The sequence below is a fragment of the Mus musculus genome, chromosome 9, assembly GCF_000001635.26.
Source record: "Mus musculus strain C57BL/6J chromosome 9, GRCm38.p6 C57BL/6J".
NCBI classification, from domain to species: Eukaryota; Metazoa; Chordata; class Mammalia; order Rodentia; family Muridae; genus Mus; species Mus musculus.
This window is the reverse complement of record NC_000075.6, coordinates 109138449-109165219: the sequence shown is the minus strand read 5'-3', so window position 1 is coordinate 109165219 and position 26771 is coordinate 109138449. Positions and strand designations below refer to the sequence as shown.

The window sequence follows — 26771 nt, the reverse complement described above, 5'->3', positions numbered from 1 at the left end:
TGACACAGAGAAACTATCTTGAAAAAAAATCCCAATTTTTCTGACCATTGATTTCCTGTGAATTAGAATATAGACAGACACTTTGACTCAAAATGCAGATGCACCTCATGTTCTTTTGAGCATACGATAACGTTTCACAATGGAGGGATTCAACTTGATCTGACTACAGCTGTAGTAACCATGATTATGTCTGAATAATCCGTCAGGTCCCCTCCCTCTGTTTCCCTTTGCACTATCATGAATCTAACCCATCAGAATGATAAGCAAAATTCTGTCACTCACACCTGGCAACAGAAGTACAGGGATGCTCCCAACATCTTTGCTATTAGCCTGAGATGAGCAGGCATTTGCTTAAGTTGCTTTTGTCCACATGCCATAAGCTCCCTTCTGCTCACGTACATTTTAGGGATCCACTGGTTTTACTGCCACCCAAAAACATACTTCTGATGGTAAGAAACTCCACAATAGATGGCAGTCAAAAATCCTGGTTTTGTCTGCCTGTTTCCCAGGTCTGCACTGCAGAATGCTGTGATAGCAAATGGCACACACTCTTCATAAAGACATGATGTGGTATGCTTTTTCCACAGGAAGACTGTGCACCAATAATTCAGTACTGATGGCAACAGCAGGGGGAGCAGAAATGAGACCTATTTAAGACTTGGGACAGAGCAGTTGATCAAAGAATTGAAGATACTAGAATTGACATCAATAGTCCGTTAAAAGAAAAAAAAAGAGACAAAGTAAGTTGGTTGTGATGGCACACACCTTTAATCCAAGAACTCAGGTGTCAGAGGGAGGGAGATCTCAGATTTCCAGTCCAGCCCGGTCTACAAAGGGAGTGCCAGGACAGCCAGGGCTATACAGAGAAACTCTGACTGGAAACAAACAAGCAAACAAAATACAGCAAAATGGGTAATGTGAAGTGCCCTTCTGGATTCAACGAACCCAGAACTGGTACTTGCCACTAGCTACTATCTTGGTTAGATTTTTGTCAACTTGATGAAGCTGGAGTTAGTTGAGAAAAGAGAGCCTCCATTGAAAATTATGCCTCCATCAGGTTGTCCTGTAGGCAAGACTGTAAGGCATTTTCTTGATTAATGATTGATGTGAGAGGGCCCAGCCCACTGTGGGTGGTGCTACCCCCACTCCATTCCCTATGCCTAAGGAAGTATTCCTGGGTAGTATAAGAAAGCAGGGTGAGTGAGCCCATGCTATTGTTCCTCCAAGACCTCTGCTTCAGTTCCTGGTTTTGGCTTCCCTGGTGAAAGGTTGTGACCTGTAAACCAAATGTTTTCTTCCCCAAGTTGCTTTTGGTCATAGTGTTTAGCAGAGCCTGAGAAATCCAACTAGAACAACATAGCAACTATCTTACCTAGGACTTTCCTTTGACCATTTGGACTCTGAGAAGGACATCATGAGGGCAGGGCTCTCTGGGTGGCTGGCACTTAGCAAATGCTTCTCCCCACAGCAAATGATGAGACTTGGGTAACTGGTCTAAGACCTGTGCTGATCTTGGGCTGTCTGTGCTGGAAAGGCTGTGTGAGTTTGCTTGGGTCAGCCTACAGTTCTCTTGGCTGGGCCCAGAGTCAAAAGCAGAGTTGTACAAGTGAATAAAAGCCAACCATTTTATTGAGCTGCCTTGACACTTTGTAAAAAAGTCCCAGGTAGGAAGCCATTTAATAGAAAGATGCTGTGTCCCTTCTTGAGCTCTAGGACCCACATGGTAGAAGAGAACTGATTCCCTCGAGTTTTCCTCTGACCACAGATGCACTGTGACACACTGTGACATGTTCTGCCTAGAGCCTGACAGAGCCAACCAGGCAAGGGCCAAGGTGGTGCATGACAAAGAATTGTATTAATTGATGAGCTAGCTGGTCAGAAAATGGCCAGTGAAAGGACAATGCTTCCAGGAAGCCAATTATTTTCTAGAAACAGGTGACTGGAGACAGGGTGGGCGGTACCCTCCCATGTGTGAAGTCAGTGGCCAGGTATGCAGATGTGACCCTCACCACTGGTCACATGTTTTTCAGTTATGCAATCTCAAGATAAAAACAGTGACTATTCTTGTCACAATGGTTGTTGCTTGGGGTTATCCTTACTGATGAGGTGGCCATAGTTCCTGCCATCACAATGGGCAAGCAGGCTCAGGTGCTGCCCAGAGGTCTGTTCTTGATCAGGAAACAGTGATTAAAAAAAAAATAGTGGTGTGTGCACCTTTAGTCCCAGCAGAGGCAGACAGATCTCTGAGTCTGAGTCCAGCCTGGTGTACAGAGTGAGTTCCAGGACAGGCAGGGATATGCACAGAAACCCTGTCTCTAAAATACAATCAATAACCTCCAGTTCTGATTTCTACTTAGTAATATAAACAGCATGAATGAAATCAGCATGGCGCTTTTACTTTTCTCTTTTTAAAACAACTTTTACCAGCCGGGCGTGGTGGCACATGCCTTTAATCCCAGCAGAGGCAAGTGGATTTCTGAGTTCGAGGCCAGCCTGGTCTACAAAGTGGGTTCCTGGACAGCCAGGGCTATACAGAGAAACCCTGTCTTGAAAAACTTTTACTTTTCTCTCTTTAGCCTAGACTGGCCTGGAATTCATGTGCAGTACTTGTAAAAGTAGGTATATGCATGAGCACATATGTGTGTGTATGCCTAGAGACCAGCAATAAACATCAGTCATCTTCTCTGATTGTCTCTTTCTACTAGAATGCTAAGTACACAAGCACATGATCTCAGAGGCTGTGCAGGCACAGAGAGGTGGGCCCTGCTGGTCTAACTCAGGTCTCAAGGTAGACATGAACAGGGAAACCAGATTGCCTACATCAGGAATTTGGAGCAGCCTAATGGATGTCACATAAGCAATTGAACCTGTTGAAAATTAGTGTGTTACTCTGGATTTTCTAGAAAGTTCTGACAAGTACATCATCAATCAGGCCGCCCCAGATCATGTGCTTTTGGTCTCCACAGTGCCAGGAAGGGTTTGTTGAGCTCATCTATTCAGTGAAAATCACTGTGCAGTGAGTTAAGGTGTGAGCACTCTCAGCTGAGTGCATCTGGCACCAGTGTGTGGGGGCTGGGAGTCAGGCTGAGCATCTACACAGCTGCAGCTTGCTCCAGTCAAAGGCTGATGAGCTGTGGTTGGTAATCCTGCTAAATCTTTGGCCGAGTCTTTAAAATCAGAGCAAGCTGGGGAGGAAAAAGAAGAGTCATTGTGGACTTAGGCCACAGAAGATGGAGATCCATTTGCCTCGTTTGCCTCTGATGGAAATCTTCTCCTATCTGGATGCCTACAGTTTGCTACAGGTTGCCCAAGTGAACAAGGTAAAAGCTCCTTGGCTGAACTCCTCCATTCGGTGCATCCTACAAAAGGCCCTTTTGACTTTTCCCACTTAGTCTTGGAGTCTCGGCTACCACAGCACCACACTCACACAGCCGGGCTTCTTTCCTTCCCTCCCTCCCTCCCTCCCTCCCTCCCTCCCTCCCTCCCTCCCTTTCTCCCTCCCTCCCTCCCTTCCTTCCTTCCTTCTTTCCTTCTCTCCTTCTTTAAACCTACCTTATTCAGACCCGTCTACTCAGCTCTGACACATTAGCATCTCCGGGACTCAGCTACTTTTCTTTTTTTTATTTTTATTTTTTTATTGATTTAAGTTTATTGCATTATGATGAGAAAAGATACATAACTTCAATTTATCTGAATTTGTTAACATTTAAAATCATATATTTAGTAAATAGACTTACATCGCATTCTTCTTTCCCTTTTGTACCCCAACTCCTCCCAGAGTCCTCCTCCCTTCAATACCTGCCATACCTTTTTTTTATTTTATCATATTCTTTAAATTTTATAAAATATTGTAACAATATAAATGAGTATTATAAAAGTTGTTTGATATAAAACAACAATCAATTGAACAGACTTAAGTAGATGCTTGTCTACAACAATACTGAACATATATACATTTTTCCCAATGTAAATTTTAAATAACTCCAAACATATTAACTGTATGATATTTTAAAATAATATATATCACTATTAGTTTTTTGTTTTGTTTTGTTTTTGTTTTTTGAGACAGGGTTTCTCTGTATAGCCCTGGCTATCCTGGAACTCACTTTGTAGACCAGGCTGGTCTCGAACTCAGAAATCCGCCTGCCTCTGCCTCTCGAGTGCTGGGATTAAAGGCGTGCACCACCACACCCGGCTCACTATTATTTTTTTTAAATGAACAAAAATAAAGTCTTTTTGTTTATTTGTTTTGTTTTTAGTAGAGCTTAAAATCTTGGCTCTTAATGTGGTACAAACCCAAAATAAGAATTTTTAGACATTGGAGTTCATTGTAATAAGGCTATACTTCAGTGTCCCTCACATCACCAAAGGATTTTACCTCCATAGTAGATAAGCTAAGAGTTGACAGTTCTGCTGTGCCAAGGAATGAATTTTAGGCACAATTTTTGGATACAGATTTCCTGCTATGGTCAAAGCTATTTGACTTGAGTGATTGTCATCATTCTCAGCCCACAGGGAACAGGTTACATTCATTTAAGAAATGATGTGTGTATTAAGATGGTCTATCCATGGAGTCATTCACCAACTTTTTCAATGAACAATGGTTCTGCTTGGTGGGTGGCACAGTCATTAGGTGAGGGTAAGATTCTGGTTCATTGGCTGTGATGATTTTGAAAAGCATTCATCTCAGAAAAAGAGTAACTTATAAAGTTTTCTTCTTCAAAATTGATACAATAATTATAAATATCAAGCAAAGTATTCAGTCTCACTCTGTTGTTTTCTCACAAGCCACCTCCCAAATTAATTGTCTATATTTCTTTTGTCTGTATAAATAATTTTGAAATATGTAAGATGTTCTGAAAACCATAGTATAATGTAAAAACATCAAATAAACAATCCTATTAGTAGGCTGAGATAGGAGAAGCATGATTTCAAGACCATTATGTGGTACCCAGCATGACACTGTCACGTACAAACAAGTAGACAGAGTATATGGATTGTACAATATTGGACCTATTTCTCCAATTACCAATTTAGAGAGACCATTGGATGGCAGTCAACAAATTTTCTAATTCCTCTTATTTTTGAATTTCATTGATTAGGATATGTTGGTAATATTAATTTTCATATTAAGAGTTATTAAGGAAAAGTAATTGTTACTTCATGTTATTTTTGCTGTTAGAGATGGAATTATGTTTGTGTGGGTTTGTTGAAAGAGTGCTTTCTTGCTTCTTCTAGGGTGTAGTTGCACTCCTTGTGTTGGTGTTTTCCATCTATTATCCTTTGTAGGCCTGAATTTGTGGAAAGGTATTGTGTGAATTTGGTTTTGTCATGGAATATCTTGGTTTCTCCATCTATGATAATTGAGAGTTTTGCTGGGTATAGTAGCCTGGCCTGGCATTTGTGTTCTCTTAGGGTCTGTATGACATCTGTCCAGGATCTTCTAACTTTCATAGTCTCTGGTGAGAAGTCTGGTGTAATTCTGATAGGCCTGCCTTTATATGTTACTTGACCTTTTTCCCTTACTGCTTTTAAAATTCTTTGTTTAGTGCATCTGGTGTTTTGATTATTATGTGACGAGAGGAATTTCTTTTCTGGTCCAGTCTATTTGGAGTTCTATATGCTTTCTTGTCTGTTCATGGGCATCTGTTTCTTTAGGTTAGGGAAGTTTTCTTCTATAGTTTTGATAAAGATATTTACTGGCCCTTTAACTTGGGAATCTTCACTCTCTTCTATACCTATTATCCTTAGGTTTGGTCTTCTCATTGTGTCCTGGATTTCCTGGGTATTTTGGGTTAGGAGCTTTTTTCATTTTGCATTTTCTTTGACTGTTGTGTCAATGTTTTCTATGGTATCTTCTGCTCCTGAGTTTCTCTCTTCTATCTCTTGTGTTCTGTTGGTGATGCTTGCATCTATGACTCCTGATCTCTCTCCTAGGTTTTCTAACTCCAGGGCTGTCTCCCTTTGTGATTTCTTTATTGTTTCTAGTTCCACTTTTTAGATCCTGGATGGTTTTATTCATTTCCTTCGCCCGTTTGGTTGTGTTTTCCTGTAATTCTTTGAGGGATTTTTGTGTTTCCTCTTTAAAGGCTTCTAGCTGTTTACCTGTGTTCTCCTGTAATTCTTTGAGGGAATTAATGATGTCCTTCTTAAAGTCCTCTATTATCATCATGAGAAATGATTTTTAGATCTGAATCTTGCTTTTTCAGTGAGATGGTGTGTCCAGGACTTGCTATGATGGGAGAAATGTGTTCTATTGATGCCAAGTAACCTTGATTTCTGTTGCTTATGTTCTTAAGCTTTCCTCCCACCATCTGCTTATCTCTAGTGTTACCTGACCTGGCTATATTTGGCTAGAGCCTGTCCTTCCTGTGACCCTGGTTCTGTCAGAACTCCTCAGAGTCAAGCTGTCTCTGTGATTCTGGGATCCTGTGATCCTGTGATCCTGAGCCTGTTAGAGCACCTGGGAGTAGAGCTTCCTCTGGGGATTATGGGACTCGATTCGGAGTTTGTGCCCAGGGTCTGCTGAAGGCACTGGCCCAGAGGAACCAAAAGGAATCCATGACACTGGACTGGCGGAGTTCCTGCATGCCTGGGTCCTGGGTCCTGCTGACTCCATTTACTCTCCTTGTTGGTCAGATGTTGTATCCTCCTCATGTCTTATACTATGATCCTGAGTGTGTTAGATCACCTTGGAGTGGAGCTTCCTCTGGGTGTATGGGACTGGCTATGAAATTTATGCCCAAGGTCTGCTCAGGGCACCGGCCCAGACAGTCATCTGCTTTTCTTGACCAATGGGAGCACCAACCTACAGGATAGAAAATGGATATCTAGGGTTCATATGTTAGCTTTATCCACTCTGAAGACCTCAAATCCAGTTAAATGAGGCCGGAGTGGTAGTGCACACCTATAATTGAAGCACTTGGGAGATGGAAACAAGATGATCAGGAGTTTGGGTCAAACTCAATGTCATGAATTTAAAACCAGCCCAGGCTACTAGACACCCTATCTCAGAACAGTAACAGTGATAACAAAATTCTGCTATGAAAAGAATAAACTGCTCTGCAGAGATGTGCTGTTGATATGTTACATCCTTGAGACTCCATGTCAGACCTTTGGAGACTGGCCCTCCCTTCTCTGAGGGCTCACAAGGTGACTTGTGTTTGCTGGGGTAGGTCTCTCCAGGCTGGCTGGGCCTGGAGAGCTAGCACTGTATTTCATTAACCTGTGTACATCCAGCCCAGAACAAATTGGGAGCAGGAGAGGGAGGCGATTGTTGGTTTAAGTATTCTTTTCTCTCCCATAGAACTGGAATGAACTTGCAAGCAGTGATGTCCTATGGAGGTAAGGAGGGGGCATGGTGGGATGGTAAGAGGGGACAAGATGGGGGAGGAAGGGAAGAAGAGGCCTTCTGATTCTGAACCTGGACCTCTGCCTCTCATGAGGATGCTTAATGAATAAAAGTTTCACACTGTAACCATGGCTCTAAGGTGAGGTGATCAGGGTCAGCCTGATGGGATTGCAACTGTGCATTGCAGGAAGTTGTGTCAAAAGAGATGGTTCTACTGTAACATGGTCACCCAACAGCTCCTGGGTAAAGAGACATGGAAGGAGTTCTTCATTTACCGAACATGGCAAGAACATGCCAAGTCCCGGGCAAAGCCAGAAGATTTCATTTACAAGGAAATTCCTGCAGAGTATGGTATGGGCTTGGGTAGCCTAGAAGAGACCCCCCACTTGATTTTTCTCATTCTGTGCAGACCTACATTCTCATTTAATAAGAGAAAGGAAAGTGTAGTTTAACAGGATGGGCCTGCTGTGCTAGCCTAGCCATGGAGCCAATCTGTGATCTTCTGAGTGCTTGCTCAACATTGTAAAACCAGCCTTATCGTTCCCTTTCCTTGAAGGCTTCATACCCTTCCCAGAGTATAGAGAGAGATTACTGGGGAAATTACCAAGTAGACTTTAGTATTTATCTTTTTTTCAAAGCCTTCCTCAGAACAGTTTTCTGATATAGAGATACTTTTTAATTTTTTTACAGTTACTATAGTGTATGTGCATGTGATGTGTGTAAATGGCATAGTGTGTATGTAGCAGAAGACAACTTTGTCAATTTTGTCCTCCTGGTGGGAAGAATCTCATCTTTTCTGTTTGTTTTGAAATAAGGCCTCACAATATAGTCAAGGCTAGCATGAAATTTGATCTGTAGACTAGGCTGGCCTCAAACTCAAGGTCTGCTGCTGCCCTCACTGGGACTGGTACATCTGTACACCTGGCTGTTTCTTTTCTTTCCCTTTCTTTTCCTCTCTTTTCTTTATTCATTTTTTCTTTCTTTCTTTCTTCCTTCCTTCCTTATTTCCTTTCATTCTTTCTTTATTCCTCTCTCTCTTTCTTTCTTTCTTCCTCTTTCTTTCTTTCTTTCATTCTTTCTTTCTTTCTTTCTTCAGAATCTCATGTACCACAGGCTGACCTCCAACGCTCCACATAACAAACACCAATGACCTAGAACTTTGGATCTTTCTGCCTCCAAATGAGTACTGGTTTATGGTTCATAGGCCTCTAAGAACAGAACAGAGCACTCTGCCCAGGAGTTACAGCCCTAGCCCCCAGTACCTACTTTATATCTATAGAAACAGTCTAAAGAGTAAATGCACCTGAACAAATGCCCAGCCTGCAGTGTGCTTGGTTGCCTCTCACTTCATCCGTTCCACAGCTTTTATCCATGGCAGAGGGAAGGGAACCATACCTACTTCAGTTTGAATCGCCTCTCAACTGTCCACATATCCTTGGGGTTTCCTTGCAGGAATTCAGGCATATGCATGTTATATCTCAGAGCATGGCTTAACAAGAAATGGACAAGGCAGGTCTGTTATCTGTATGGCGACTTCCATGAACAGGATCTCTACCTGGGATATTCACGAGGTGAGTCTGGCCGATGAGTTGCAAATGTTACCCTCATATGAATTCTGATTTCATGTTTTTCTTATTGGTGATGAGACAGGATCCCCCTGTACAGGCATGGCTGTCCTGGAAGTCCCCATATAGATCCACCTACGTTGGCTTCCCATGTGATTGGGTCAAAGGTTTGCACCACCACACCTGATTTTCCCTCTTCTTATTTTTTTATTTTTAGATTTAATTGTTTTCTATGTATGAGTGTTTTCTGTGCACATATATGTATGTAATCCATGTGTGTCTGCTGCCTGTGGAGGTCACAAAGGATGCCAGGTCCCTTAAAAACTGTAATTGCTGATGATTGTAAGCTGTGGGCACTGACCTCAGGTCCTCTGCTAAGCCATCTGTGCAGGGCCTGTCAGTGTTTCAAAGTTTTCATCATAGAGTTTGTTCTCCTACAAGGTTGGGTTTACTCCTAGGTATTCTCTTTTAAGATATATTTTTTATTTTATATATGTGTGTGCCTATATTAGTTTATGGTTGCTACTGGCTGGCAGAGGCCAGATGCTGTAAGATGTATAGGCTTTGGTGACCCAACTAGGATCCTCTGTAAGAGCATTAATTGCTTGGAACTGCTGAACCATCACTCCAACCCTTTACACCAGGGTTTGTTTGGTGGTGGTGGTGTTTTGTTTTTTGTTTTGTTTTGGTTTTCTTTTTTGTTTGTTTGGTTGGTTGGTTGGTTGATTGGTTTGAAACAGGGTGTCACTGTGTAAGAGTGTTGGAGGAAACTTGCTCTGTAGACCAGGCTGGCCTTGAACTCTGAGATCTGCCAACCTCTACCTGCTGGGATCATATGTATGTACCATCTGCACCAGGCACCTTCAGGGCGGTGTTCCAGGCTGCTGTGAATGGAACAGCTTCCCTGATCCTTCTTCACTTTGTTTATTGCCTTATGGAAGAGCACTGATTTTTTTTCCGTTAACTTTGTAGCCTGTTAATTTGCTGGAAGTTTATCTTGGGGTCTCTAAGGACAGGGTCATAGTGTCTGCAAGTGAGGAAACTCTGGTTTCTCTTTCCTATTGGCATCTCTTTTGTTTGCTTCTCGTGTTTTATTATTCTAGCTAAAACAATACCATATTGAATGAGAGTAGAAAATGGGAATATGATTGTCTTGTTCCTGATTTTGTTGGAAGTGCTTTGGGATTTTTATGATATTTGTTGGGGTACAGGAAAGAAACTGTTGACGTTACTGCTCAATGACATGATAAAGGTTTTTTATTGTAGATATGACAGAAAGGCCACAGGTATCTAGAAGAGTCTGAAGCAGACAGAGAAAGAATTAGATTGTGTTGTGTCCTTAAAAAGACCAGGATATGAACTAACCAGTACCCCGGAGCTCTTGACTCTAGCTGCATATGTATCAAAAGATGGCCTAGTCGGCCATCACTGGAAAGAGAGGCCCATTGGACACGCAAACTTTATATGCCCCAGTACAGGGGAGCACCAGGGCCAAAAAGTGGGGATGGGTGGGTAGGGGAGTGGGGGGGGAGGGTATGGGGGACTTTTGGGATAGCATTGAAAATGTAATTGAGGAAAATACGTAATTAAAAAAAATATTTTTAAAAAAAGAAAGGTATTTAAAAAAAAAGAGCAGAATATGTTTTGTAGAGCAAAGCATAGTGAGGTGGGAGGGGTGAATTGGCAGGCAGGCCCATGCTGAGGCATCCCTTTCCTTGAGGTACCAGAAACACGATGGGTATAGTATAGAATAGAGTTTATTTAGGACATGGGAATGGAAGTTGAGAAGGGAATAGAGACAGAGAAAGATGGAGAGGGAGAAGGGGAGAGAGAGGAGAGGAGAGGCCAATCAGAATACGGAGAGAGGGGGAAGAAGAGGAATGGGAGAGGAAAAATGGGGTTAGGGAGAGAAAAGAGACAGGAGGGGCAGAGAGATCGAGGAGGGGCTAAACACCCTCTTTCACAGCAAGCCAGGCCTAGCTGGCTTTTGCCAGGTAACTGTTGGATGGAACGCAGAAGGAATGCTAATATTCCCCCATTTTGGTTTAATTTTAAAAAGGAGAAACTAGAAAGAGGTGATGGTGAAGTAGGAATAGTGTTGTTGTAACTTTTAGCTGCTTCCCGCTGACTTTGGGGCAACATGTCTGGGAAACCTAAGAAAATGGGGATGGGGTGTCAGTCCGGTCTTAAGAGAGTTGGTTGTTTCCTCGCTGTGCAGGATCTGTGGGACCATCTGTGGGTAGGAAGGAGCAGGTCCAGTAGAAGCATCCGTGTCTGTGAGAGCAGGCACTGGAGCATCTGTGGGTTGCTTCTCTAGATGTAGATAATGAGTAAAGGCCTGAACTTAGCAAGATGCTGAAACACTTATGTATATTCAAGGTAGAGAATAAAGTTAAGTACTTCTGGGAGAAAAAAAGCATTCTTGGGTGTACATTTGCAACCCTTAGGTCTTGGTGATTGGGGTGAGAGGAGTCCCAATCCCAGGGAACAGGGGAGGAATCCCACCCTCTGGAATAGGTAAGAAGTAGAAACTTAGGCTATTGATCAGCAGGTGTACTTATCTAGATGAAGTCTCTGTGATCCATGAGAAGTGGGTCCGAATGTGTTTCCTGGAGCTTATAAGTTTACAAAAGAGATAAATCTGTTAACAGCATGAACAGTCTTTATGATGAATTTAGGGAAGACAGAAACCTTTTGTGGAGCAGGAGGAGCAAGAAGGGATTTTTCCTTCTATCTGAGAGAAGAGAGATATATATACATATATATCATAAGGAGAAACATTTTAACTTTATATTTAAAGACAAATTAAGGAAAACTTGAAAATTTGACCATGTGAATATGATAATGGATTATATAGTTTAGTATGAGAAACACCTTAAATCTATAGTTAAGAATGAGAGAAAAAATATGTGGGGTTAGGGTAACACCAGAGTCAGGGCAGCTGGTGAAAGGCAAAGAAAGATTTCTTGATAGGGTCACTGGAGAAGCTGTAAGTGGCAATTGTGAGTTAGTTCCAGGGGGTACACATAACTAGCAATCTTTTAAAAAGCCAGGTTGTGTGACATTAAAGAGTTTGGAGGCCCAGGTCAAGGTCTGTAGCATAAGACCAAAAAAAAAAAAAAAAAAGACAGCGTTATTTATGAGGTGTGATGTCAAGGAAGTAATGACCTTGGAGGAGGGTAAGAATGTTCTGTGGTGGGTGAGACAAGTCTAGGCCCCTAAGGGCCACAGCTCTGGTTACCTTGTCAGCTCAGTTGTTTCCCTTGGAGACAATAGAGTCATCCATCTGGTGGGATCTGCAGTGGACAATTCCATCTTGATTCTGGCAGAGGTAGTCTGGCCATCAGGCCCAGAAGATGAGAGGCTTTTTCCTGTGGGGGAGGGGCGTGGGAGAAGTGACTCACTTGTTGTAGTCAATATTAGACATTTAACTCTCTGGGTATCCTCTGTTTGTCCACAGTGTAGGCCAAGCCCTGGCATCAGGCATGGCAATGGAGCAGTGATTCTCAGTGGTTATCATACCACACTCTAGGCAGTCTTGTCACTGTGCCCATATCACTCAGAGATCGTGGAGGGCAGGGGTTCCTTGTCAGGATTTGGAAGTCTCCATGCATTATAGTAAGTTAAAACATTTAGCAGAATTCTGACAAGGATGAAAGCCAGTATCTATTGAGTGTATCTGAGTTAGACAATCTGTGTTTATTTGTTCTAGAATGTATCTGGTAAATGAGGAGAGTACATTGTAACATTATGACAGGAGGAAAAACAAGGCTAAAGTTATCTTTTGGCTGATGGGAACTGGTTTCACAAGTTTCTGAGGAATAATGACTTTTCTCTGTCAGAAATCCCATAATCCAGCTTGATCTCATTTCTGGATATTTGGAGAGTCTTGAGAACTAACAATTACCACATAATACAGGTTGGCTACAAGTTTGTGTGTTTGTGGGCTTTCTGTTGCTGTGTTAAAAGGCTATGGCCAAAAAAGTAACTTGGAAGAAAGGACTCAGGAGTTATAGTCCATCAGAGGAGGCTAAGGCAGAAACTGAAGCAGAGGCCATGGAGGGTTTGTCATTCTTTATGGTTCCCTCTCCATGGCCTGCTCAGTTAGCTTTCTTATACCACCCAGGACTACCAACCTGGCAGTAGCACTGCCTACAGTGGGCTGAGTCCTCCCACATTGACGATTAATTAGGGAAATGCTCTACAGATGTGCTTAGAGGCAATCTGCTGGCATGGATGTGGGGGTGATGCCCTCCCTCAATTCACTACCTGTGGTAGTCGGGAGAGCTGCCTGTGACTTCTTGGCTGTGGCACTATGAGAATGGTCTCTTACTCCTTGACTGCACAGCATGGTAGAGCTCTGCTCCCTTAGGGATTGAGCAATTGACACAACTGTACTCCTTGGAATTCTTTCTCTGAGAGTGTTGACAGGGGTTTGGGCTACCTCACCTCAGGAGCTAAACAGAACATGGTGTGGCTTGCACTGAGCATAGTTCTCCTGGGACCTTCCTGAGCTGTTTGACTTAGGGTAGGAATCATGGCTAGAGCTGTGGCAGCATTGTTGACCTGGCTGCAGCACAGCTGTGCAGGTAGATAAGGTTTTCTGAGTGCTAGGGGCCCATATGATGCCCTGGGAGAGGGATGGTGGGGACCCTAACACCACTGGGAAAGAACACAGGATTGGCCATGTCTGTGGTTCTTGAGGACATTACTCTTGGCTTGTCTCAGCGTTATGACACCAGATTCCCACTGTGCAGTCCCTGGTGGTTTATGCAAGAATTTCTTCTCTTGTGTACTCTGACTTGCTAGACAGACAGCTGCTGAGCCATTGTAGGAAAGAACCAGGTGAATGCTGGAACCTCAATGTGAGTTTCTTGATTGTCCTTCATTCTCTCAACTATTTTCTATTTTAAAAGGTAATAGAGCCTAATGGAGTAAACATTAATCCATTCTTGATGTTGGTTGGTTCTGTTTGTCTGGGAGAAGGTCTTACCCTGTAGTCCTAGCTGGCCTGGAACTATGTAGACCAGGCTAACCTCTGACTCAACAGATCTGCCTGCCTCTGCCTCTTGAGTGCCGGAACTAAAGGTATGGCCCAATATACCCAGCCAAGTTGTTTTTACTTTGATAGACCATGTCTCAATGTTTATAAACATTGTCTCCTACAGCAAACTGAAAATGTAACATAGTGAACAAGATGATCTTAGGGTTGGAGGTTTTTGGGGTTTTGGTTTTTGTTTGTTTTTGGCAGGTGGGTGAGAGTAGGCTGTTTAGGACAATATCAGGCTCTTCTAGAGATCACTCTGCAATACAGGCTGGCCATGGACTCATGGGGACCCTCCTACCTCTGCCTCCTAAGTGCTAGGCAGGATCCTGCGGTGTATCATCATTGTACCTGGCAGAGGGAGCCAGGAGTGGAGCAGGACCTCAACCTCATGAGACTGAGTCATGTGCTACATGGTAATAAGGCCTTCAACAAGTTGCCTTTCAAAGGAGTCAATGCAGGAGTCACATTTTAGTGAGATATTGACTCAAAGGGGAGATTACATTTAGAGGGAAGGAGATGTTATTAATAATTTTCATGCAAATGGAGCTAGGGCTTAGAAATGGCTACATTTGTTAGAAAGTATCAGACTTAATGAAACAGTCTTAAAGCAAATTGTAAACTAGAATAAAAAAGTAAACTATATACTTACTTGATGTGTGCCTCCACAGCACTCTAAACTTGAATGTCCATTGTTTCTTTTTTTTTTTTACATTTCTTGACTTTTTTATTAATCATTTCATTCGTTTACATCTCAAATGATCTCCCACGAGATCTTTTCTTTACCATTGGAATGAAATGCTGATAATTGATGTGAATAGCATGATTCTCAGACACTTATTCAGGATTAGTAAACTATCTATAAGCTAAACAATTATTTGCCTAGGGAGTCGATGCATTGTGTTGACTATGAACAGGCTGGAGTGTTGCTTAAATTCTATCACATACTATCTGTATTTATTAAGACGATCTAACTGCACATACAGAGGCAAGCTTTAATGAGCTTGTGATAAAAGAGGAAATTTATTATGAGAAAAAAAAGAAATGGCTGTATTGATTGCTGCCTCTAATATGTTACTAAAGTTAATAATACTTTTGGATGTTTGTCAGTGATGGCGCTGCTGCTGGAGTGTGTGTTTGTCTGTGTGTGTGTGTGTGTGTGTGTGAGGGAGAGAGAGAGAGAGAGAGAGAGAGAGAGAGAGAGAGAGAAGGAGAGAGATATTCATTTTTAAAACATTTACTCATTTTATTTGCTCTATTGAAGGAAAATGAGATTTTGTAACTTGTGATTCATGTAAAAGAGTTGTCTATGAGCCCGGATGCCAGGGCAGGGCTCTTGACTATAAAGATGAAAAAGAATGCAAGGACGCAGGCAAGGCTATCTTGTCTGAGTCAACACCATCTGGCCGGAACCTCCCCTCTGTCTATTGCCCCTTGGTGCTGGGTAAAGTCATATATCAACTGGTTGCTATGTGAACAAGATAAGCCCCCAGCCCACAGGAACAAAGTCCTGATGCCCTTTTGCTGAAGCCAATAGTGTGTCTTGTGTGTCACTATTCTGAATTCCACACCCCTAAGCCCCTCACCCCATAAAAACCCCTAGCTTTTGAGCCTCGTGACCGACATCCGTTATCTCCTGTGTGGGATGCATGTCGGTCCAGAGCTCAGTAATTAAACGACCTCATGTAATTACATCAAGATGGTCCTTCGTGATTTTTTTGGGTGCACGCCAAATTAGGAATTGAGTGGGGGTTTCCCCACTAGGTCTATCACTATCAGGATGTTTACCTGCATGCCCAAATATGGCATCAGATCCCATTATAGATGGTTGTGAGCCACCATGTGGTTGCTGGGAATTGAACTCAGGACCTTTGGAACAGCAGACAGTAATCTTAACCACTGAGCCATCTCTCCAGCCCCTGGGATTTTTTTGGTTTTGTTTTTTAAGCTAAAGAAAAGCCTGCAAGAGAAATCTGTATTGCTCATTTGCAATGTGTAAGAACAGATGATAGAACAATCAGTTATGGAATTGATTCATTGTGAATAGGTTTGTTTCATGTGTTGTAAAACTTAATGCTGCCAGAAATGGTGGCCCAGGCCTTTAACTCCAGCACTCAGGAGGCAGAGGCAGGTGAGTTTGAAACCAGCCTGGTTTACATAGAGAATTCCAGTAGAGCCAGGGGTATAGAGTGACCAAGTGACCCTGTCTCAAATCCAAAACAAAACACACCTAGCCCCACTACAAGTGATGTCAGGCCCATGTTCCCTGCTGGCACTGTTAGTAAAAGGGGAAATGGCTTAGAGCACAGGGCCAGTGATTGTTCTTCATGCATGTGTGTAGGAGTTGTTTCTCCCCTTCCATGTGGTTCCTGGGGATTGAACTCCTGTCATCAGGTTTAGTGGCAGGTGCTCTTCCCTGTTGAGCCATCTTGGCAGCCATGTTCTTCTCTCTGGTCTGTAGAGTCAGTGTGTGCTTGCCTCAGAGCATAATGCATGTGTCCTGTTTTCCTGTCCACTCCTGCCCCAAATAATCTAAATGTTTGTTTTCTTCTTTGTGTTTCTTTTTATTTTTATGTACATAGGTATTTTGTCTGCGTGTATGTGCATGTGAGGGAGTCAGATCCCCTGGAATGGGAGTTACAGACAACCGTGAGCTACCATGTGTGTGCTGAGAATTTAACCCAGGTCCTTTGGTTAAGAACAGCTGGTGATCTTAACTGCAGAGCCATCTCTCCAGCCCTGGGTTTCTTTTTCTTTTTGAGATAGTCTTGTAATGTACTCCCAACTGGCCTACAACTTGACATTGTAGACCAGACTTGCCTAAAGTTGTAGTGATCTTCCTGCCTCTGCCTCCCTGGAATGGGATTCTAGGCCAGTGCTACCATGCCCAGTGAGGGATGCTTAGAACTTTCATATTCTTTGCTTGTAAGTAAGAAGGGGTTCCAGACTGGACAAGGCTTCCAAATGAACCTGGTGGGTGAAAGCAGTTGAACTAGAGGTGCTCAGACATGATGATGCTCTTGTTCCCCAGGGTGTTTTGACCTGGGTAAGCCCAGAACAGCCGGCAAGTATCAAGCTGTTGACTACCCTCCCTGAGATGTACATTGCAGTCACTGTAGATATGGAATCAACTATCAAACTGTGGGACTGTCACAACAGTGAAGCTCTGGCAACTAACAGCCTGATTTCTCCCTGTCAGTCACTGAAAGCTGTCATTACCAAGGATGGCCCAATTGTCTTGGTAAGTGACCCCCAAATCTGGAAGAGTCAAAAAGAACAAAGCACTTGCTAATTTTAGGTCCCATTACTATCAAAGCTCAACTTGCCTTCTAGGAGTATCTGCAAACCCTGAGAGTCAATCACAGTATACCATAAACATGGCCATCCCTTAGCCTTTGACCTATTTCATGTACATTTCCTTAAGCCATTCTCTCTCTCTCTTTTTTTTTTTGCCAAACATTATATTTGCATTTATTTATTATGGTTTGATTTTATCATAAAACATGTCAACTGTTCTTATATACTTAACAAGAGAAATGTAGTGTTTTTTGTTTTTTGGTTTTTTTGTTTTGTTTTGTTTTTTGCTGTTCTGTCTTTTTTTTTTTACTACGTATTTTCCTCAAATACATTTCCAATGCTATCCCAAAAGTCTCCCACACCCTCCCCCCCCCACTCCCCTACCCACCCATTCCCATTTTTTGGCCCTGGCATTCCCCTGTACTGGGGCATATAAAGTTTGCCTGTCCAGTGGGCCTCTCTTTCCAGTGATGGCCGACTAGGCCATCTTTTGATACATATGCAGCTAGAGTCAAGAGCTCCAGGGTATTGGTTAGTTCATAATGTTGCACCTACAGGGTTGCAGATCTCTTTAGCTCCTTGTAGCCATTCTCTTAAAAATGTCATTTTAAAATTCTTTCCTGGGATCTAGGGAGAGGTGGCTCAGTGGGTAGCAGTGTATGCTGTGCAAGCATGAAAACTTGAGTTCAAATCCTTGACACTCACATAAAAAGTGGGATGTGGCTAAATGTGCCTTTAACCCCAGTGTTGTTGGGGAAGGAAACACAAGGGTCACTAGGACTAGACTGCTGGTAGCCAAGCCAGCCTAGCTCCAGATTCAATAAGAGATTCTCTCAGGAAATCAGAAGTGATTCTACAGTGTACCTAGCTAGCAGCCTTCTCTGGTTTCCATGTATGCCCAGATATGTAATCCACATATACATATAGAGTGAGTTCCAGGATAGCCAGGGCTACACAGAGACCCTGGGATTAAATCTTCTCTCTCTCTCTCTCTCTCTCTCTCTCTCTCTCTCTCTCTCACACACACACACACACACACACACACACACACACAGAGTTACCTACTGAGTCATTCCCTCATGTCTAGAGAGTCTTATTCCATGGGATCAGCGCAGACACTCTGTGAGGCAGACTGGTCACAGCTTTGGGTCTTGTTCCTAGACTTGAAGACACAGTGGTGTATCTCAGAGTAGATAACACTGCTTCCTCTGTGTTTAACCTTTCTCCACTGACCAGGTGCTGCTGCTCTGATTTCAGATAGGTGATACCTTGGGTAACCTCAACATCTTTAGGATTCCCGACTTATACCATATTACCAGACTCAAAGTATTCCCATACGGTATTAGTGAACTCTACTGCTCTCCTCAGAAGAAATGGATCTTTCTGAATAGGAAACACCCACATATCTTGCCAAAGGTAGGTGTGTTCTAGCAACTCCAGGGTGAAGGTGGGAGACAGTAGGAAGGTTGAGCCCTCAGGAAGGTCCGGGCAGACCACTCCCCCTCTCGTAAGCCCTATCTTAAGAAAAGCCATCCTACAGTCAGAAAAGAATAATGTGTTGGAAGCAGTCATGTGACCAGTCACAATGGCAAATATCTATTAGTGAAGTATCCTTGAAATGTGGCTCAGTCAGAGGATGAAGGCAGGTGAAATAACAGTCCCCAGACATCTTTGTTGGCCATGAACTCAAAGCAATTTTAGATCACTGGCTGACATGCCCACCAGTGACTGATGGAGTTCAAATAAGTGTTACCATACCCAGTGCTTTTTATACTGCCTTCTCTCTTAACTGCCAGCTCTCTGGTGCCTGGTTTGTAGGTACTATGAGAGCAATGGTCTGCTCAGAGGCCAAGTACTCCTCAGGGCCCAAGCATATTTATTTGGTTTTATACATCAATATATTATTAAAGCAGCCTGGGTTACACTATGACAGTCTCAATGCCTCATTTAAAAAAAAAAAAAAAGTTCAGAACAGCCCTGGACTGGTCCTCTGCACAGGGAAAATGTACTTAACCAAGCTCTACCTAATGCATTCATTATGGCAGGATGACGGAAGGGCCTCTTGACCTGGGTCAGGGACTCCATTCCATCTCTAAATATGATGGGAGGAGCAGGAAGAGGGTGAGATATTCCAACCCTGAGTGGGAACAATGACTGCTCCACCCTGTCCTGGGTGAAGAACAGATGCGGCCACTCCTGGGTTTATTTTGAAAGCCCCTCATGTGGAGTGTGCCTGTGCCAGGCTGCAGAGATTCACTCTTCATTGACTCCCCTGGACAATTCTCTCTGCAGGTGTTTTACATGAGCAGCTTACTGAGGACATCAGAATTCTCTGCCCCTGTGTCTACCGATCTCAAATTTTCATTGTGCCAAAGAGCCTTCTGGACTCCAAGAAGGGAAGACAGGATAACCCTGATGTCCATACATGGCCCCAAAAAAATCAAAAAGTTTATCACATTTGATATGGAGCTGGAAAAGATCGGGAACAAAATAACTGTTAAAGGTAAACCTTAGAAATCTCTCAAGCCTACCATGGTAGCAGATGCCCAAAATGCGGAGACTGAGTCAGGAAACCCTCATAGAGGCTGCTGTCTCACAAACGGAAAAGATGGAGCTGAGAAGATGGTTTAGCATGTGCACATGCCTACATACACCCACACATACATGTGCATACACCCACGCAGATGTACACAAACACACAAAGAGATAAAATTAAAAATGTAACAATAAAAGGCCAAGCATGGTAGTGCACATCTTTAATCCCAACATCCAGGAGGAGACACAGGCAGATCTCTCCGGGTTCCAGGCCAGCCTGAGCTATGCAGTGAGTACCAGGTAGCCATGGATGCATAGTGAGACCTTGTCTCAAAAGCAAAAAAAAAAAAAAAAAAAACCAGCCAGGCATGGTGGCGCATACCTTTAATCCTAGCACTTGGGAGGCAGAGGCAGGCGGATTTCTGAGTTCGAGGCCAGCCTGGTCTACAAAGTGAGTTCCAGGACAGCCAGAGCTATACAGAGAAACCCTATCTCAGAAAAAGAAAAAAGAAAAAAACCCAAATGACAAGCAATAAGGAATTATATTATGGGGTGGAAAAATGTTTAGGGTAGTGGTTCTCTATCTATGGGTTGTGAACCCTATGGCAATTTCTATCTTCAAAAATACTTAAATTACAAATCATAACAGTAGCAAAACTACCATTATGAAGTAGCAAAGAAAGTACCTCTGTGGTAGGGCAGACCCCCCTCCCCACACTGCCACATGAGAACTGTATTACAGTTCAGTAGGAAGCATTGGTAAGGTTGAGAAGCACTGGCTTAGAGGATAGATACACTTACCTACGGAGCCTGACAACCTAGTTCAATTCCTGGGGTACCACAGGATGGAGGAGAGATCCAAATCCCTCAAGTTGTCCCCTGACCCCCACATGTGTGCTTGTGGCATGAATACATACACAAAGATAATAATATAAAAATAATTTGTAAAAGAAATCCTCATTTCTCCTGTGTCTCCCACAAGTGCTCAGAGTAAGCTATAAATGGTTGTCATTGTTTTGCATTTTTAGTCTTTGAAGACAGGGTCCCTCTGTGTAACCATGGCTACCCTGGAACTTGTTCTGTTCAGACCAGGCTGGACTTGACTTGAACTTGGAGATCCACGGGACTGTGCTGGATTGTGGATCACCGTATGATGATGCTCCACATGATGATTTTGTAAAGGGAGCAGGAGGCTCCTTGGCCAGATGTGAACATGTGCCTGCTTGATGGCCACTACTCTAGCAAACTATGAATTTCTCAGGCAGACATGTTTCCACTTCTGTCATGCACTAGGGCCTGGGTTCTACTGTCCTTTCAAGTACAGCTGTCTTTCCAATGTTTGAGCTATTGACTGTCCACACCGTCCCTGTGTCATAGCCTGCCTTTCCATGGCCCAGGTCATGGACTTGTCAGACCAATGGCCTGTATTCATTGTCTCTTTCAGCCTAGCACACCATGGAAGCAGGGATATGCTTTTCAGTAAGCATTAAGGGTTTTTCTCTTACTTAAATGGATGAAAATAATGCCTCTGTATTTTCTGTTTGTTTGGAACAGAGCATTTCTTTGCAAGCTTCTCATTGCAGAACTATGAGGAGAGACCAGAATGGTATGGAGTTAGTGATAAGGATGTGATTGTTTGTTCAACTAGATTCTCTCTCTTGCTCTTCGACATAAATGGTCACTGTCTGCAAGCATTTCAGTACTGCCCAGAACAGATCTTGAGACTATGGGTGGTAAGTTTGGAATGTTTCCCCTCCAGTGGGGTTTTTAAAAAAGGAAACTTACATTTTTTTAAACTTCATACTGTTGGGGTGTGCGCATGTGCATTTGTCTGTGTGTGATCACTTGCATCGGCCAGAGGATGACTTCCTGGAGTTAGTCTCTCTCTTTTCCCACTTACATGGGTTCAGAGCACCAGGCTTGCTCAGCAAGTGCCTTTACCTGATGAGCCATCTCCTAGGCTCTCTCCCTGTCTTTTGATCTGACATTGACTGCAGCCAACTCACATTTGTGTGTTCTTTGAAGGACCCCCTTCATGTCATCGTCTCATGTAATGATGGCTTTTTGGATGTGTACGCATGGGAGGAGAGAAGCCAACAGCTCAATAAGTGTTATCGGCTGCAATACAGTAAACATCTGCCATCATCTGGGTAAGCTCTGCTTCTTGACTTAAACTGAACATTAATTTTAAAACATTTCTGGAGCAGGAAAGGTGGCTCAGCAGTTAAGAGCACTGGCTGCTCTTCCAGAGGACTTGGGTTCCATCCCCAGCATCCACATGGCCGCTCACACCTGTCTGTAACTCCAGTTCCAGGGGATCTGACTGACACCTTCACATCAATGCATTGAAAGTAAAGTTTAACATACTGAAAATTTCTATGAAAAATGCATTTTAAAAACAGAAATGAACTTTCTATAAAATGTATGACTAAATGTATGATCTCCAGCATCACACAGAACAGATATTGGCTGTGTATGTGTAATATTTAAGAAGCAGAGGCAGGAGGGTCCAGAAGTGCAAGGTCACCATCTGCTATGTAGGAAGTTTGGCAGCCAGATTGGGTTCATTGCAAAACCATCACAAACAAAGAAAAATAGGAACTGGCCAAGTGTAACGCACACCTTTACTCCCAACACTGGGGAGACCGAGTCAAGTGGCTACTTGTCAATTCCATGCCAACCTGGTCTACATAGTGAGTCCCAGAGAGAGATTATGTACTAGACATGAAGGGAGGGAGGGAAAAGAAAGAATTGCTAGTTCTTGGGATCTCGGCACAAACAGTTATGTCAACAGCCTCAGGCCCACAGAAGAAGTGGGGGGACTGCTTCCTCATATCTTGTCTTTAATGGCAGGATGGGTTCTTCTGAGTGTGGCCCCCACTAGGGTTGCTTCATCAGTGATCTGTTATTACCTCCATTTGGCTTATTTTCCTTTGAGTTTTACTTGCCTTCATCCAAGATATTTTCAGTGATCATGGTGTGGTGATATAGGACCCAAACCCTGTACCAATGTTGCAGAAGCAAATGTTGATTGCTGGTTAGCAAGACACCTTTAACCCATCTCCAAAAAGAAAAAAGGAAGAGAAAAAACTGAGTCCCCCTCTTACAGGAATTCTCTGTGTAGCATACGCAGTCTTGGAAGCAGGCAGACCATGAACTCCCCCTGAGATCCACCTGTCTCTGCCTCCAGAGTGCTGGGACTAAAGGTTCTTGCCCAGAGTCCCTTTTCAAAAAGGGTCAACAGCACATGACAATATAGTAAGATAATTTATATTACACGTTTGACTTATAGATATTTCTCTCTCTGAGCATAGTGGCACAGAGCTATAATTCCAGCATACAGGAAGCTGAGGCAGAAGAATTACCTCAAGATTGAGGCTAGCGTATGCTACATTCAAATTCAATGCTATTCTGGACTATAGAGTGAAACCTTATTTCAGATTTTCCCACACTCTGTAGGGGTTATCTTTATTGACTTGATTGTTTGTTGTTGTTGTTGTTTGATAACTTTGGGGGTGTTGTTTGGTTGTTTCCTCCACTGTGCTGTGGAGAGACTTTATAGTTTCATTCAGTCCTATTTGTCAATTCTTGCTTTGGTTGCTGCTACTTGGGAGTTCCTAGCCAAGAACTTCTGCCTAGATGGAGTCATGGAGCTTTTTCTACAGATTCTCTCTTAGTCATTTTCTAGTCTCAGATCTAGTCTTTCTTTCGACATGTTATGAGATGATTATTGAATTATTGAGTAGTGGGAAGCATAAGAATGTGTTGCCTTTTGAATCTTCCTGACACCATTTATTGGTGAACCTATTCCTCTTTCTTTAAAAAAAAAATCAACAAGCCAGAAAAGTGCAGGTTCTTCTCCTAGGCTGTGATGTGTGTGTTTGAGGGCAGTATCATTCATTCTGCTTTGGTCACAGCAGCCTGCTGTGAAGTATTTTAAAATATAATACTGTGATAGCTTCAGTTTTGTTGTTTTTCTCAAGAAGGCCTTGGCTATGTAATGTGTATATATGCATGTGTGTATTTGTGTGTGTGTGCGCGCACGTGAGTGTGTGTGTGTGTGTGTGTGTGTGTGTGTGTGTGTGTGTGCATATATGTTTTTTTTTAACACATCTTGTATACACCCAGACCGGACTCAAATTTGCTATGCAGTATATATCCAATGCTTGCCTTGAATTCCTTAAACTTCTTCCTCTGACTCAGTCTGGGTTTTTTATATTGGTATGAGTTTCTTCTTTTTGGGATTTGGAAAAGACACTGCCGTGTGCTTCTGGCTTCTATGATGTGCTGAAAGATCCCTTGTCATGGGGTCTGTCATTCTATAGATGATCAGGTGGAATGTTCCTCTGATTTCAAGTTTTTTGTTTAAATTTAGAAACTTGTTCTTGTTGAATCTAGTGCCAATGGTTGGACCTTAATGTATTTGGTCTTGACCTGCTTTTGACTCTCTGTCGACTTACCAGTTTGGGGAAGGTACTTTGTCTTTCTTGTGTGGGGAGTGAATCCTGGGTCCTCCACATGTAAAGGATGAACTCTGATAAAGAACTTTACCCCCAAATTTCAGGGAGTTTTGCTGTGTCCGCCACATCCCAGGTGGAGAGAGGTAGGGGCGCCATTTATACCACCTCAGTGCAAAGCAGGATAAGGGTGTGGACGACAGGTTTGGCTAGAGTCTGCAAGGTCACGGCCAGAGGTTGTGTCATTGCCCAGGGCAGACCTTACACTCATGAGCTTCTGAGTGATCTATTAGAGGTTTATCTCAGTAGTGAAGAACAGAATGATTGACATGAGCCCCACCATCTCCACGCCCCCTAGTGGGGAGGGGATGCATTGCTATATTTACTCTGAGTGGACCAAGTTTGGCTAACAAAATTCAATTTTAAAATAAAATTTTTAAGGAAAATCTTGGGTTTTTTTCTGAGACAAGGTCACTCTATGTAGCCTAGACTAACCTCAAACTCCCTCAAACTCTGTCAATTCCCTGGCCTCAGCTCCTAAGTTGACGTGATTTATAGGTCTGTGGCATCACACTCTGCTTCTCTCCCTGTTCTTAAGCTAGGAAATGTACTGAACAACTGAGAATTGAGAAATGGGGCAGAGGTCTATTGCAGGGGGCTGGGATTTGAACTCATGCTATGGATGATAGTCATCCTTGGCCAATGTGCACAGTTACTCAAAATTAACCTGAGATGGCTCAGCAGTTTAGGCAACGCCACCAAGCCAGATAAGTTCAGTGTCTGGAACCTATTGGTGAAAGGAGAGAACTGATTCCCACAAGTTATTATCTATGCACTCCAGGCATCGGAGCATATGCATGTACTCCAGGACGCACACACACACCCATGTATGCTGGTGCACAAGCATAAACACATATGTATGCTGTCACATATGCATACACAGGCATGCACACAAAGGCAAGTACCCACTCATGTACACACAGACACATACCCACACACAGACACACACACGAGTGCACATATACACATACACACATGACAACTAAGTTTTTTTTTTGTTTATTTTATATATATGAGTACACTGTAGATGTCTTTAGACACACCAGAAGAGGGCATTGGATCACATTACAGATGGTTGTGAGCCACCATGTGGTTGCTGGGATTTGAACTCAGGACCTTTAGAAGACCAGTCAGTGCTCTTAACCACTGAGCCATCTCTCCAGCCCCAAACAAATAAGTATTTAAAAGTTTTAAACAAATTCAGGACTGTGGTCAAAAGACAGTTCTTTAATTATCAGTTGATACACCTTGCTCCCACTTGAGTACTGACATCTTGTTTTTTTTTTCCCCCTTTGGCAGCCTCATTAACAAAACACTAAGTGATGATGTAAGCATAATTCAAGTGATAACAATTCGAACCACCCCCTGCTTTCTGATGGCATTTATCTTGAAGTCTGCTCTTGAAAACTGAGTGGATTGTGTGTCCTCTTCCTCAATGATAATAAAAGTCTATTTGCAAGCACAGGCTGGTGATTTCAATGTTGCTAAGAAGTGAAGAGGCCAAATGTGGCAATCGGTACACACCTTTAATCCTGACACTGGAGAGGCAGAGGCAGGTGAAATATCTGAGTTCTGAGGCCAGCCTGGTCTACAGGGCTAGTTCCAAGCCAACCAGGGGTACATCATGAGAACCTATCTCTGAAACAAAACCCATGGCTATATGTACAAGCCATTTGGCTGTGACATCTGTCATTTCATTGCTATAGGGTTGAATCAGATGAGCAGGCCATGTAAGCAGTTTATCGCTGCAGAAGCCATGTGGCAAATTTTAAAAAATAATTTTTTGAAACTATAATTATCCCTTCCCCACTTCCTCCTTTAGACCTTCACATATACTGCTCCTCACTGCTCTCTTGAATTCTTGGCTGCATTTTCATTCTCAAACCACTTTTGAAATCAAGGGCACATGGGCTAGAGAGATGGCTCAGCAGTGAAGACCACTGGCTGCTCTTTCAGAGGACCTGGGTTCAGTTGTTATCACACAGATAGCAGCTAACAACTGTCCGTAACTCCAGTTCCAGGGGAGATGATACCATTAACACAGACATACATATAGGCAAAACAGTGACACCCATAAAATCTTTTTTTAAAAAAAGAAAGAAAAGAAGAGAAAAAATAATTATTAAAACCCAGGTGGTGGCAGAGCACATATTTAATCCCACCACTTGGGAGTCAGCCAGAACCGAAAAAAAAGCCAGCCTGGTTTACAGAGTGACTTCCAGGACTGTCAGGGCTATGAACATATATGTACACACAGAAACTCTGTCTAGAAAAACCATAACATAGAAAATTAAAGTTAATTGAGTCTATAGTTTAAAAGGATTAGAGTCAATAGAGTGGAGCAAAGCTGAAACAGTGAAGAATGCACATCTTGACCTGCACATAGCAAGCAAAGAGAAAGCATAGGAATAACAAGTCTTTTTAAACCTTAAAACCTGTCCACAGTGGCACAACTCCCCCCC

At 42.9% G+C, this 26771-nt stretch overlaps 1 protein-coding gene across 2 annotated transcripts; it reads left to right on the top strand.

The window, feature by feature from the left end:
- The first annotated feature begins 3197 nt into the window (after positions 1-3197).
- Positions 3198-25766, top strand: Fbxw21 (F-box and WD-40 domain protein 21). Of its 2 annotated transcripts, NM_177069.3 has the most exons (10): positions 3198-3320; positions 7307-7344; positions 7539-7702; positions 8804-8922; positions 16992-17201; positions 18515-18673; positions 19550-19760; positions 21347-21525; positions 21818-21942; positions 25609-25766. In NM_177069.3, exons 1-10 carry the CDS (start codon positions 3231-3233, stop codon positions 25718-25720), a joined length of 1407 nt encoding a protein of 468 aa, NP_796043.1. In that variant the 5' UTR covers positions 3198-3230; the 3' UTR covers positions 25721-25766. The 2 variants fall into 2 exon arrangements, with proteins under 2 accessions (NP_796043.1, NP_001369158.1); NM_001382229.1 differs by lacking the exon at positions 25609-25766 and having other exon boundaries at positions 3201-3320; positions 21818-22857.
- The last annotated feature ends 1005 nt before the right edge of the window (positions 25767-26771 follow it).

Coding starts and splice junctions, on each gene's coding strand:
- Fbxw21 (NM_177069.3), top strand. CDS start 3,231: ATGGAGATCCATTTGCCTCGTTTGCCTCTGATGGAAATCTTCTCCTAT. Junction 18,674..19,549: donor ACCCACATATCTTGCCAAAG/GTAGGTGTGTTC, acceptor TTCTCTCTGCAG/GTGTTTTACATGAGCAGCTT. Junction 21,943..25,608: donor AAACATCTGCCATCATCTGG/GTAAGCTCTGCT, acceptor CCCCTTTGGCAG/CCTCATTAACAAAACACTAA.